General features: G+C 38.2%; 1 protein-coding gene across 1 annotated transcript; it reads right to left on the bottom strand.

Moving 5' to 3' along the window:
- Window positions 1–337: 337 nt before the first annotated feature.
- On the bottom strand, window positions 338–2,538 carry LOC110894152 ((R)-mandelonitrile lyase-like). The gene is made up of 3 exons (XM_022141339.2): window positions 2,306–2,538; window positions 719–2,231; window positions 338–624 (listed from the first exon to the last, which is right to left on the bottom strand). The coding sequence occupies exons 1-3, from the start codon at window positions 2,376–2,378 to the stop codon at window positions 573–575; spliced, it is 1,638 nt and encodes a 545-aa protein (XP_021997031.1). The 5' UTR covers window positions 2,379–2,538; the 3' UTR covers window positions 338–572.
- Window positions 2,539–13,622: the final 11,084 nt, after the last annotated feature.

Genomic DNA, 13,622 nt, shown 5'->3' on the forward strand with positions numbered 1-13,622 from the left:
GTTACTGTTACTAGATGCATCAGCTACATGATATTTGTGGTGATGTATTTAAGCTCAATGTATTACATATCTGCTCTTAACATAAATGGGCGAAGCTTTTAAGGGTCGGGAGGGGGCGGCCGACCCCCCAAACTGTTCGCAGAGAGTATATAGTTTTCGTATAGAAGGTTTTGGGTATATACATTTTCGACCCCCGGTTTTATAGAAATTTTTAGGTCTGGTGACTTCGCCCCCCCCCCCCCCCTCGGGTCGGAAATCCTAAACTTCACCACTGTTAACATATGATACAACGTTCATGGGCATATAGCATGCATGTCATGTAGATGAGGCTTTAGAGTTCTTTATTGAGGCTACAAATCTATTATTGATAACCAGAGGCACAATTTGAATGCAGTTACAAAGAAGTTGGTCAAAATAGCATAAAAAGAAAAGCAAATATATACTAAATTCAACCAAATATGGCCGCAAAGAAGACTGTAAACTGTTATTTCCAACAACATACAACATTTGCTGCAGATTAAACTTTGAATCATGAACCTCAACCCAAAATTTTAACATCAGGCTGATATCATTCAAGCACTTGTCCTTTGCAACCTCTCTCTCAAAATCTTCAAACCCATATGCCTGCAACATTTACAAACCAGCAATCAGTCAATTCTCATAAACTCTTAAATCTTAATCACCCAACAACACTTAAATCAAACACAAATGTACCTACCTGCCAAGCATCAAAACAGTAGCCTGTGGATTGGTCCCAGGTGAAATCGTGAACGTAGAACCATCGATCACTCGAAGAGAACCAACACCCATCACCTTCAAATCCGCATCCACCACTGCCCCCACTAAACATCCACCATGATAATGCCATATCGTGTTCACTGTCCGCCTGCAAAACTCACCCATCGCCTCATCACTCGACTGGTTCGCAGGCAATCTAACGCCCAAGAACCTAAACGCTGAACGATGATGCCGATTCCAGAACCTAAACCCAGCCATAGCGCGACTCCTAAGCAATTCTCCAATCTTACGCGTACCATTCACACACCTCTTCAAATCCACTGGATTACTAAAGTAGTTAAACCTCACAACTGGATTTGTTACAATATCAGTGGAAGCCAACCGAAGCGAACCGGCAGACAACGGCCCGATTATCTTCTCCATAATGCTCGCCACACTGAAATACATCGTAGACGAGTGCGATCGCCTGTGACTCCTGTGCACAGGTGAATGATAAGGGCGCACACTAGACGACGCTTCCAAATAAGCACCGGAATCAGTTATGCCCACCACCTGTATGAGAGAATGATGCAGTAACGTCGGTGACAGAAATGATATTCCGTTACGCGGATTATCATACAAAAACTGCCCTACAAATGGCGAATGTAGCACCACCGGAATCCCCCAACCCGAAAGGTACGACCATTGACCAATTCCACTCAACAACAGCAGATGTGGACTGCCGATTGCACCGGCGGAGATAATAACTTCTCCGCCGTTTCTCACCGTCGCATAGTGATAACCGCCGTCGGTATCTCTAACCACAACGCCGATCGCGTTTTTCATAGAATTAGGGTTTTCGGAACCGCTGAATAAGATCCTTTCAACAGTTGCGTAAACAGCGACTTTGATATTGGTTTCTATAGCTTCGTTTAACAGATCTGCAGCGCTGAAGCGGTGGCCAGAGCTGTTGAACGTAGATCCGCCGATTTTAGTGCCGTAACTGTGTTGTAAAGTGTAACCGTTAAACGGCCGTACACCAGATTGTAACAATCCGTCACGAAACGCAAGTTGCCACGGCTGTAACTCCGGTTGAAACACGATTAGGTTTTCGATCCACTGATACGACTGTTCAATCAGATCTAGATCCCAATCGATGCCGGAACGGCTGTAGAATTCGTCATCGGCTCGGCTGTAGAATCCGGCGTTGATGGCGCTGCTGCCGCCGAGAACGCGGCCGCGAGCGTTCGGAACGCCATCATCGGAAGTGAAGGCTTCCGCCGGAGAGTGATGAGAGTCGATTTGACGGAGTGTGGTGGTGAAACCTTCTTCTGTCATGACGCTAGGGTTTTCGATCGGAACACCGCCTCTTTCGAGAAGTAAGACACGGTAGTTTGCTGATAACGTCGCCGCCAGGGGGCAGCCGGCGGTGCCGCCGCCGACGATGATGTAGTCAAACGATTCCTCCGGTGGAAGCTCCGTTGCGTTGACGACGAACGTCATGTACGTCGGACCTGGTAGTGCAACAACTTGAAATGAGAAGAATTCATGAAGAAATTTACACAAATGAAGTGAAAATTATGCTTACTTTGAGATAAGTTGCCTGAAATTAGAGAGAAGATGATGATGAATGTGAAGCAGAGGATGATGATTGACGCCATTAATGGCGGAAATTTAGAGAAATACTGAATCTGGATTAGTTGTGAAATCAAGATTACGGAGACGTTGAGTTTTTTGGCGGGAAATTCAGTTAAGAGGATGCAATCTCATTATATGATTATATCTGAATTTAAAACTAATTATATCAACATTAAAAAGGTGGTGTTTATGTGTCTTGACTGGTTTAAGTCACAGCCTACCACTCCATTCTTGTATTGAGTAAATAAAGGTATGGTCAGCTATTTTAGACGATTGGGTGTGAAGGGGAATGAAAATGTGGTGTTATGTAACAAGTGAGAGTAGTATAGAAAAGTGACATGGTGCAAAAAAGGAAGGAGTGGAATAGGGGCGTGGTAAGTGGCTTTTTAGATAATAAAAAAATAAATATTAATCAATCCAAAATCTACCCATCAATGAAACGTCGTCACCTCACCCACACCGATGGAGATCCTCAGGCCTCAACCACAACGCCATGCTCCAACCGGACACGGGGCGGTTAGCCTGGCATGGACTGGCTTCCACGCCGGATTTTCACGCCCACACCGTGTGGTCTTAACTAGAAAAGCGAGATGTAAAATTGGGGGTTTTTTTAAATTATTTTTTGTTTAATAACCTAACACATGAAATACACGATGATACGTATGTCTTGTATATGATTTTTAAAATGCACAAATCATATGTTTTGGAATTGAAGTGAGTTTTATTGAAAAGATAAATAGTAAATAAATAGCAGAAGTTCTCCTTCGTGACCCTTTCTAGTTTCTAGTTTCTAAATTGCTGACTAGTTCTTCGTGACACTTTCTAGTTTCTAAATTGCTGACTAGACCAAAATAATGTACCATTTTGGTATATAATCAAGAAATTTGGTGGCCCCTTGAAGGCGAAGGACGTGACACTTACTTTTTAATACGGTCAAGCCACCCAATCACAGCCATCAAACACAAAATCACAAAATGTATTAGGTATTTATATTCACAACACAAAATGTATTAGGTATTTATATTCATATAGTCTAGCCTCGATTTTTATAACAACATTGATGTTGAGAGCCACAAAAAAATTTAAGCATGATAATGATTGGTATATTTCTTGCATTTTGTAACAATGTATTCACGAACTATGCACCGTTAGAATTCACTATGTCATACATTAACCCATGAAGTATGCTTTGGTCCACTTTATAATCTAGTTTTCTAAGAACTTGATTGACAGCAGAGTTTTCATAGACACTTAAAGGACCATCATGAGTATTAATCAACTGCATGACTATTGAAAAGGAGAGTCTAGTAATACACAGTGAAAAGTATACTCGTCACATCATGATTAAAACAAAGAACATCTCAACCCTTCCCTATACTCGCCACACCATGATGGCAACAAAGAATAGGATGCCGATATGGGTTGCAAGTATCGGGTTTTTTCTTCCTTATATTCAAAAGTAATCTTGAAAACTTGATAACGGATTTCTCCTCAAAAGTTTTGGTGTGGAGCTTAGAACAAGTAACCGCATTGATCTGAGAGTCATGTGCGATACTTTCAAATTGAAACAATTCGATGGTTCACTTGAATTTCTCAGTCGGATAAAACTCAAACTATAATTACGCAAGAACTAGTATTAGACCAAAAGGGATGAAGTCCTGTCTCATTACCAGGGACCAAGAACTATTGGAGAGCAGTTATTATTTAATTTAAACTAGGGTTAAGACCCGCGTTGCGGCGCGGGTACATCGTAAACATTGAATGGATTAGTCCAAACGTTATATGATGCATTAACCATATGAAAATACACATTTCGACGTATTTAGCTGAACTCAATGTAACATGTATAAGCATTGTGATTGGATCAAACGTAAAGTAAATCAAATTCATATCGAACAATCGTAACGTATTATATGTGACCCAACTCATACATAGAAAACGTAACGGGTATGACGGAAAATATGCACATGTAATCGAAAGGGATTAATTAGAGCTTTTGAAAAAAGGGGAGAAAAAGAAACCATAATTTGACTCCACTCGGTTCAAAACATACATAAAATAAACACGAAAACAAATTATATTTGACCAGAATCATTATCTAAAAAAGTTTACGTTGAAATGTATAACTTGAATTTATACCAAAACGTACATAAAAATATACACGTAAAAATTGTTTCTTTAAACGAAAACGTATCATATTTGACTTGACTCATCTATAAAAAAAAAGTTTACATCGGAATGTAGAACAAATCATATTTATACATACACGTACATAAAATAGGCACGTAAAAATAGTTTTTAAGTAAAGGAACTATAGGGGTAAACCGAAACAAAATATTAGTAAAAAATTTAATAGGTTAAAAACGTTCGTAAAACCGTGCCAAGTAGCACCAATGCCACAACGACATCGACTCTCAACATCGTAAAAATAAAATAGATAAAATGGTAAAAATTACACTGAACGAAAAGTAGACTTAAGAACGTTGAACCACGCACACCCGTTACAGTGTGTTAATGCGAAAAAATTAACCAGAAACGTAAATGTAGAAAATAATAACTTAGTCAATCTAGGACCCGCCCGTTGCGGTGAACTTTTCAAAAGAGAAAAAATGGACACGTTGCGACGGGTCTGTCAAATTTGAAAAAATAGAGCAAAAAACGTTGAACCTCACATGTACGCTACGAGATGTTAACTTGCAAAATTTAAAACGAAACGTAAAACGAAAAACTTGCGAAAGATAAAAAGTATGGGGTACCAAAGTTGTAAATAATAAAGTGTTGTATTAAATTATAAAAGATGAAAAACTTTAGGTTAAAAGTAAAAAAAAATAAAAGGGGTCAAAATACAAAATATAAAAATATTTGGGTTAAAAGTGAAAATTCAAAGTTTTTTTTTGAAAAATCCCCAAAGCTTAGGGTACAAGATACAATGCAAACAAAAGTTGCTAATTTATAATACGGTAATTGCTTCAAATATTGGAGCCAACTCCAATCCCGAAAATAAATGCAATTTCTGATGAAATTTTATTAAAGCAATTTAATCAAAAATAATTTTTATCCAAGATACAATTTGGTTAACAATTCAATCCAATTGCACAAAAATAATCAACAATTCTCTACGTGTAGGTCTAAACATATACCTCCGGCTGATATTACTAATGTGTTCCAATCTCTATGTATTAAGCTTTTCACACTGAATTTAGCACCTAATTTCATACTAGGTGGGAATTACGTATCTTAACATAAGGGTGGGCCTTAATCTCATTCCCACAACTGCCTTGTGCATAAGATCTCTAATCAACCCTTTTGTTAGATGGTCGACTAAATTATATAGAGTTCTCACAAACTCCACTAATAATACATCGTGCATGATGAGCTCACAATTCATGCTTGTATAACACCTAAGTGTCTAGACTTGGCATTATACACTTGACTATAAGCCTTATCCAAAGTAGATTCACTATCACATCTAATCGATATGGGTGGTATCAGTTTAGGCCACAATGGACTTTCATAAATCAGATTTCTTAGTTACTCAATGTCCTTACCAGTTGCTGCTAATGCTGCAAACTCAGATTCCATTGTTAAGTTAGTAATGCAATTCCGTTTCTTCATGCCTAAGATATATCACATCCCCAAAAAGGAATACCTATCCACCTATGAAAGAATGATCTTCCATATTGGTAATCTAACTTGCATCTGAATAACCTTCTATAATTGAAGGAAATCCAATATAAGACAAACCATAACCTATGGTTCCTTTCAAGTACTTAAATACTCGGTTTATAACTTGCCAATGACGTGAACTAGGATTTCTAATACATCTACTAAGTTTTTCAATAACATATGCTTATATCGTGCCTAGTACTAATTATGGCATACATAAGACATATGTAGGAATTTAGTGGGTTTTTCACTAAAAATTTTGGACACAGATAATTATGTTTATGTGTGTTATATAAATAGTTATTTTTGGATCTGTGTTATACTATGTGAGGGCATCAAACGAACCAAACCACGTCCAAAATAGAGTTAAGATGAATGAGATATTGATACTTGAAGTTGTATGGTTGGAACAACCAAAGATGAGAAAATAGATTATACTTTGTCAACTTGTCCCACATATAAGAGATGACAAGCCTTGAATTGGTTTATAATGAGAGTCTTCCATGTATATTGTTTCCTTTAAGCAAACACTTGTGGGGACCCTAACTCGTGTCAATGTGAGTTGCTTGAGAGTTGCCTTTGTATTTTAGGGTGGTTCGATGAATCCGGTCAAGTGAGTCTGACCATGGTTTGGGTCAAGTGCAGGTCTAGCGAGTTAGGTCTGAAACAACCGATAATGTCAGTAGCAGCACCTTCTTACATGATCAACTGTTTATGAGCTTAACAGTGGTTCAAGTTGGACAAGGTTAGAATTTGCAACAACTACTGGTTAGTCTAGTGCGGCAATGACCTTTCGTGAGCTCAAAATACCAATCTTCGAGACTCATGCACACAAAATGATTAAATATATTACATTCACAAATATCGTCCTTATAACTTGAACAAATGCATTTGTAAACTTTGCATGTTTTCATAAACCTTGTATCCTTTTGTAAACTTTGCATGTTTTCCCCCAAAGTATGAAAACGGTAAAAAAATTTGGGTCGTGAAACTCGCCTGGGGAATGTGCAATGTTTGCAATCAACAAATAGCCTCAAGATAAATGATATCCAACTTATGTATGTCCTAAAACATATAAGACACCTTAAGGTCTAGATATGTGTTTATTCTGCAAGTTGTTCCCCCAACTTACTAGACTCAACCGAGAAGTAAAACGTTTAACGTGACGACCAACTGGTGATTACTATTACATTTTGATTATATATATTTCCACAATACATCTTTATCTTGTTCCTACCTTTTGAAAAAGCAAAAAATAACCCTATGGTATCTCGGGCACAAGAGCCATTGATGTGCGTTAGGTGTAATATATATTAGGTGTATATTTTAAGCCCGTTTTACACTTTTTAGCCAAGTTTTAAATTTATAAAACACGATATTTACTAACACTAAACACACATATGGGCAAGTGCACCCATCGTGGACGTAGTATAGTGTTGGTAAGATACCGAGGTCGTCCAAGGACACAAGAGCTTTTAGTACCGGTTTATCCTCAACGTCTAATCAAATCAAAAGTTAGAAAAAATGTTTTAAACTAGAAATATAAAACTAACTAAAATGCTGAAAATAAAAATAAAAGTAAAAACAGATAGACAAGATTGTCACACCCCGATTTCCACGTGTCTCACCGGTGGGCCCGGTGGGGGATTACCGTGACGATGTTGGCAACAATATAGTCAAACCACACAATTATATAATGCACAGCGGAAGCATAAGATAAATGTATATAAACTACAACCTCTGGTTGTAATATCAAATGTATTACAGAAGTCGATTATATCCACAGCGGATCAAAATAAATAAATGTTGTTCATTCAGATACGGCATCGAGTTTGCGAGACTATTCGTGATGCTTAGGCAGCTAATACCAGCCAAATTCGTATAGTACCTGCACTTAATCTTTTTGGGGTAAATACGTCAGTTTACACTGGTAAATACATTCAACTGACACATTTGAAAATGTTTATTAAAATTGATTTGAATGCACAAGGCACAAACTCTTTTATAACTTGGGAAAATTATAATAAAATCTTGTGAACGTTTTACATGTTCTTTTATGCGTTCAGTAGCCCGGGTCGTGCCGGGTTAAAGATTTATAGACACACCACATTGCGTAAAACCGTAGTATAAAAACCAACGGCTACGTCTTTTAATTTAATGTCGACAATATATACCGGGTGTACGCCTACACCGGGATGTCGATGGTCGTGGCCATTTCGTAAAATGATGCCAAGGATATCCGGGACAACGGTCATTAAACCCCCCAAAGGCTTTTAAGAAACAAAACTGTTTAAATGAGCCGATCATATTATTTAATTAACCACCTAAGCGATGGAAGAATATAATGCTCAATCAAGCGGTATTAATATACCGTAACCCAAGCCCATATAGGGGAAATAAGTTAAAGTATTTACCTTTGCAAGTATATTTCCTTAATTTGGATTAAATCACCGATAGCTTTTACTGGGGCTCCTAATCTGGAACGAAGGTTTTAATTAACCTCTTAGAATCCTAACGAGTTGTTATAATGGCCGTAGCCTAGACCGGTTGGTTCCGATATATATATAGATATGGTTTAATCGCGCGAAAAGGCGAAAACCGAGAATGGAGTGTGATTCTGACCCAACAAGTTCAGAGACTTGTTTTATATGGGTTAATGGTTCACACTCTGGATTTTGGGGTTCAAATAATATAATTTGACCCGTATCGGCTAATTTATGAAAACTAGTTTTATAAGCCGAACCGTGCGCGCAATAGGCGAAACGGTTAACCATGAGGGTCGTACGCTTATTTCCTAAGTCAATATGCCTTAAATGGGTTGTGGTATCAGTAGGATACCTTCCGTGACGCCCGTAACGAGTTTAAGTTGATATTATGCCCCGTAGGGGCTTTTCGGTCGTTTTAAAGACTTTTAAAGAGCTTTTCGAGTTCTACAGGAAATCTGAGTTTCCCGAACAGCTTATAAAGCTTAAAATACTTTATTTATTATTTAAAATCAGTAGCAACTGGAATCGGGTCAAAAGACCTTGTAGAACTCATGTTTTGGCCGAAAAGGGCATATTCGGTATTTACCGAACCGTAGCCATAACCGCAGGTTATGAGCGAGGTAAAAATTATTAAAAATCTTTAAAATTCCCAAAATATTATTTTAATACAGTGGGTAAAAGTTTTGGTGACGAAATCTTGGTTTAGATGGTCGTTATGCTAATTGCGCCGTTTATTACAAAAGTTTATTTAAATTACGCTAATTAGCATAACTCTCATTCTAGACCTCGGATTGACGTGAAACTTTAAGGACATGCTTATAATTTAATAAGCAAGGTTCTGGTCCGTTCACGTGTCCGAAATACTCGTTTTATTTTCAAAATGGCGTTACGGTCAACTTTTAGGCGAATGACGGAAATGCGCAAAAGACTCGGATAACTCATGAACCGATCACAGAGGTTTATACCAACATGTGACCTGGTCCTAAGAGAGTCCTAAGGCATATCTATACCTCACTAAAACGGGTCAGAACTGAAGTCAAAGCAAAAGTCAAACTTTTGCGACATTCGGCTCCGAACCGGGTCAATATAGCAAATGATCGATTCAAACGAGCGCAAACAAGTTTATATACTTAATATCATGTTTTATAAGTGTCAAAATAGGTTTCATAACATATACATTACAGATTATGCATAAATCTCTAAAATAGCTTTCTGTTGACTTTTTAACCGCACGTTTGACTCGATATTTGACATAGTTAGAGTGGTGATCAGGGGGAACCCTTTTAGAGGTTTATTACCCACATAATTACCTACTCAAAACTACTTTTGATCCGTCATAAGACTGAACCATTTGCAAGTTATTGTAATGACAACCGTTAGTTACGACGGTTGTGTTTATAAGCTATATCTATGGAAATGTATGACCAAAATGGTTATGAACGACTTACAGAAGTTCTTTCTTGCTTAAAGAGCAGAGAAGGATACTTGGGAGCTCCTTAGAATGATCAGTAATTGTGTTTTAAGTTGTGTGAATGTTGTAACCACAACATGGCCTTTTATAGTGAAAAATGAACCCCAAGATCATTCCACATTGGCCTATACTGATCATGGATCATGGGCAGGTGTCCCTAAGGGATATGGGTCGAGTAGGGGGCGCCCATGCTCCATTAATTATGTGTATGATCGTTCACAAGCTCCAAAAGGCAAGAAACTATAACTTTCTGCATCTGGGCACTTTACGCGACCCGCATGGAAGTTCCATGCTTGTTTAACGCGGGTCGCCTGATATTCAAATATCAGGTGCGTATTTTAGGAGGCTCGCGACCCGCCTACACTTAGGCGATTACTTAACGCGGGTCGCGAGAGGCCAGATTTCCAGAAATTTTAAATCTTTTGTAATGATTATCAGAATCCGGTAATTAATAACGAAATCTTTCGTAATGATTTACCTGACCTTTCGGGTTTGAAGGGGTAACTTTGCGGTTTGGCCCTCGGTTAATTACAACTAAGGACCTCGTGTTATTTACCCGCGTTGTTAAGTCCCCGGTTAGTTTATTAATTATTTGGAAAGCCTTAACTTTCACTGTTGACGCTTTTAACCCTTCTCATACGAATTCGAGTATAACTTTCTCGTTTTAAGACGGAACTTCGCGGAATTTATACAGTATATTCTAGTGAGCGTATAATACTGTTACGAAGCCTTGGGAACGTTAAAGGGTCACTCAGAGGTATAATTAAACATGTTGACACAGTTAACTCCTGTAGTTCGTAATCTCTCACTTTCTTCCGTGTTTCGCTTCCGTACGATCTATGATTTATTCGTTTGAAGGTACAAGCATTATTTAGGGTTACTATACAGTATATTTACCCTTGTTGACATTTATAACCCTCGAATTTAATATACTTTCAAGGTTTGTCAAAATTAGTCCTTTATTTCATATCAATGCCACGTGTAAACAAATGACACGTGTTAACACATTATTGGGCGCAAAAATTCGAGGTGTTACAAAGATGAATCAATTGGATCCGACTCGTGTGTAGTGTAACCTTTGATTATTTTCGCACTTTTGCACTTGTTTAAGATATTATCTTAGTTATTGTAGTAGGCCCCTCTTTTGAAGGTGACATTACCCTCAACCCAGTAGTTTGAGTCAGCAAGGATACAATCCTAAAGGGTCGGATTATTGAAAGATAATTAATTAAGTTATTAATGCATAATGTGGTAGGCCCCTCTTTTGAAGGTGATGTTACCCTCGGCTAAGTAGTCTGAGTCAGCAGGGATACAGTCCTAAGTAGCCGGGTTAAAGTTTTAATAGTAGTTTAACTTATGAGGGGATCAAAGAGTTTGGACCCCCGCCATCCAATACCGGTGGGTATTGAAGGATGTCCTACTAAATTTGACCCAGGTCCTTTGCAGGATCTATACACCGAACAATGGCAAGACTCTCACCAAACTGTTCCCTTAACCCCCGACCAGGTAGCCAACATATCTCCATATAGACCGTGGAGATATGAATGGTGAAAATCTTTTATTTTATATAGACAGTAAAATAATGCCAAGACACTACGGACAAACGATAAGGAAGAATCACCTTCAACATAAGAAACTAGTTATTAAAGTCATTAATACATAACAAAAAGTGCAAAAGATTAAAAATAAAAAGTATTACACTAAACACTTGTCTTCACCAAGTGATGTAAGAGACTTAGGCAAACATGGCCTTTGATTGTCAAGAACTCTTACGATCAATCTTGGATCCCGAGACGACTCACACACTCTATGATGGACAATGGATGATGGTGTTGTGATGGTGGTAGGTGGTAGGTGAAGTGTGAGAGAGGTGGTGTGCCAAGGGATGAGTTGCAAGTGAACCAAGCACTCCTATTTATAGGCTGAACAGCAGCTCGGGCACGGCCCCGTGTCCGTTGGGCACGGCCCCGTGTCCATCCTTCTCTCTTTCTTCATTAATTGCAGTTTGTCTGCATTAGTTGACCACGCCCCCGTGTCCGCTGAGCACGACCCCGTGTGCAGAAGCATATCTGTACTATCAAGATTTGCCTGGATTTCGCGAATCTTATAGTTGACCACGGCCCCGTGTTCGCTGAGCACGGTCCCGTGGTGGGCGATGGAAGCTTCTACAACTGTCTTTTCTGCTGACACTTGGGCACGCCCCCGTGCTCACTGAGCACGAGGTGTGTTCAGCCTTCTGTTCTCTTGTTTTGCTTGGGAAGATGTTGTCAGGGGGTCGGGCATGCCACGTTTGTTCCTTTCCTTGTATTTGTGTTAGATTTAGCTGCCTTTTTTTGCTTCTTTTGTTTATTTGAGCTCATTTAATCCTGAAAATACAAAAGGAAGACAAAAGCACACTTTTTCCAACATTAGTACTAAAAAAAGGTTAGTTTTATGCTACAATTGATGTAATTTATATGTTGCATTTTGTGCACATCAAATACCCCCACACTTGAATCTTTGCTTGTCCTCATGCAAAACTCTTTATAATGTGGCTTTACACTCCCAAATGGAATGGGTAGAAGAGAAGGTTTTGGGCTTGTCATAGAGTGTTGGGATTTCCAAGATTCATTATTGAGTTTTATTTTTATTTATTTACAATCCTATTCGTGATGATTTATTAAAAACGTTTCGTAAGATAAATTACTTATTAGGGCATAACATGCCTTTTAAAATTCTATTTATATACAAGTTCACATATCTCACGGGGGATCACTCAACACTCGGCCGAAGGTGTATTTTTAGTGAATCACTCGAGAGCGGCATAGAACTTACTCCTACCATATGCTTGCCAAGTAATCAATCCTCCTCCTTTTTAACTATAGACCTTTGTAAATATCAAGAGGACTTTTTGGGTGAAGGGTTAGGCTTGGGCTAAAGGTGGGTGGTTGGGTTAGTGGTTAGTAAAGGGGCGAAAAGCGTAAAAAGAGTCGGTTTTCGTAAGACTTGATATTTTTCGAAACTTTTTATTTTGATGAAGCATTTCAAACAAAGTTATTTTTGATAAACTTGTTTGTTTATTTCTTTGGCTTCATTCTCATCATTTTTTTTCAAAGTCATAAGAGAAACCGAGCTTTGTTACTAAAATAAAGGGTTTAAAAGGAAAACGGTTTAGGTGGGTAAAAAGGGTGTTTGAAGTGGGTTAAGAAATGAAAAGGTTTAGGCTCAAAGGGGTTAACTAGGGGGATTTTGGGTAGGTGGTAAAAAAAAAAGAAAAATAATGGTGTAGAAATAAAAAGGGTTAGTCCTAATGCCTCCATCATTTACTTACTCGGGTTTAAGTTGGTAAGGACCGGGAATGTATTGTCGTGGAAAGTTCTAGAGTTGTAAGAACCAAGCGGCTATTCACACAAGAAACGAAAAATGAGCATTTAGTTTAAAGATATGTATTTGTATGCTCAATAAAGGCTCAAAACTCACTTTTTGTGGGAATGGGTTTTTATGTGATCAAGTACATATAATCAAATTTTAACTAAACTTGTCATGCCATTTCATAATTTTCTTATGTTGGTTCTTTTTATCACGACGCTATCGGTTGTAAATTTGTAAAAATATAACCTTTTTAGAACTTGTTATTCCCAAATTAAACCAAGACAAGTAAAAAA

Source organism: Helianthus annuus, chromosome 12 (assembly GCF_002127325.2).
Source record: "Helianthus annuus cultivar XRQ/B chromosome 12, HanXRQr2.0-SUNRISE, whole genome shotgun sequence".
In the NCBI taxonomy this organism is placed as follows: domain Eukaryota; kingdom Viridiplantae; phylum Streptophyta; class Magnoliopsida; order Asterales; family Asteraceae; genus Helianthus; species Helianthus annuus.

Bases quoted from the DNA above. Each gene is read 5' to 3' on its own strand.
- LOC110894152 (XM_022141339.2), bottom strand. From the start codon at position 2,378: ATGGCGTCAATCATCATCCTCTGCTTCACATTCATCATCATCTTCTCT. The intron at 2,232-2,305 runs GTAAGCATAATT...TTGCACTACCAG, and splicing joins TTCAGGCAACTTATCTCAAA to GTCCGACGTACATGACGTTC. The intron at 625-718 runs GTAGGTACATTT...TAAATGTTGCAG, and splicing joins ACTGTTTTGATGCTTGGCAG to GCATATGGGTTTGAAGATTT.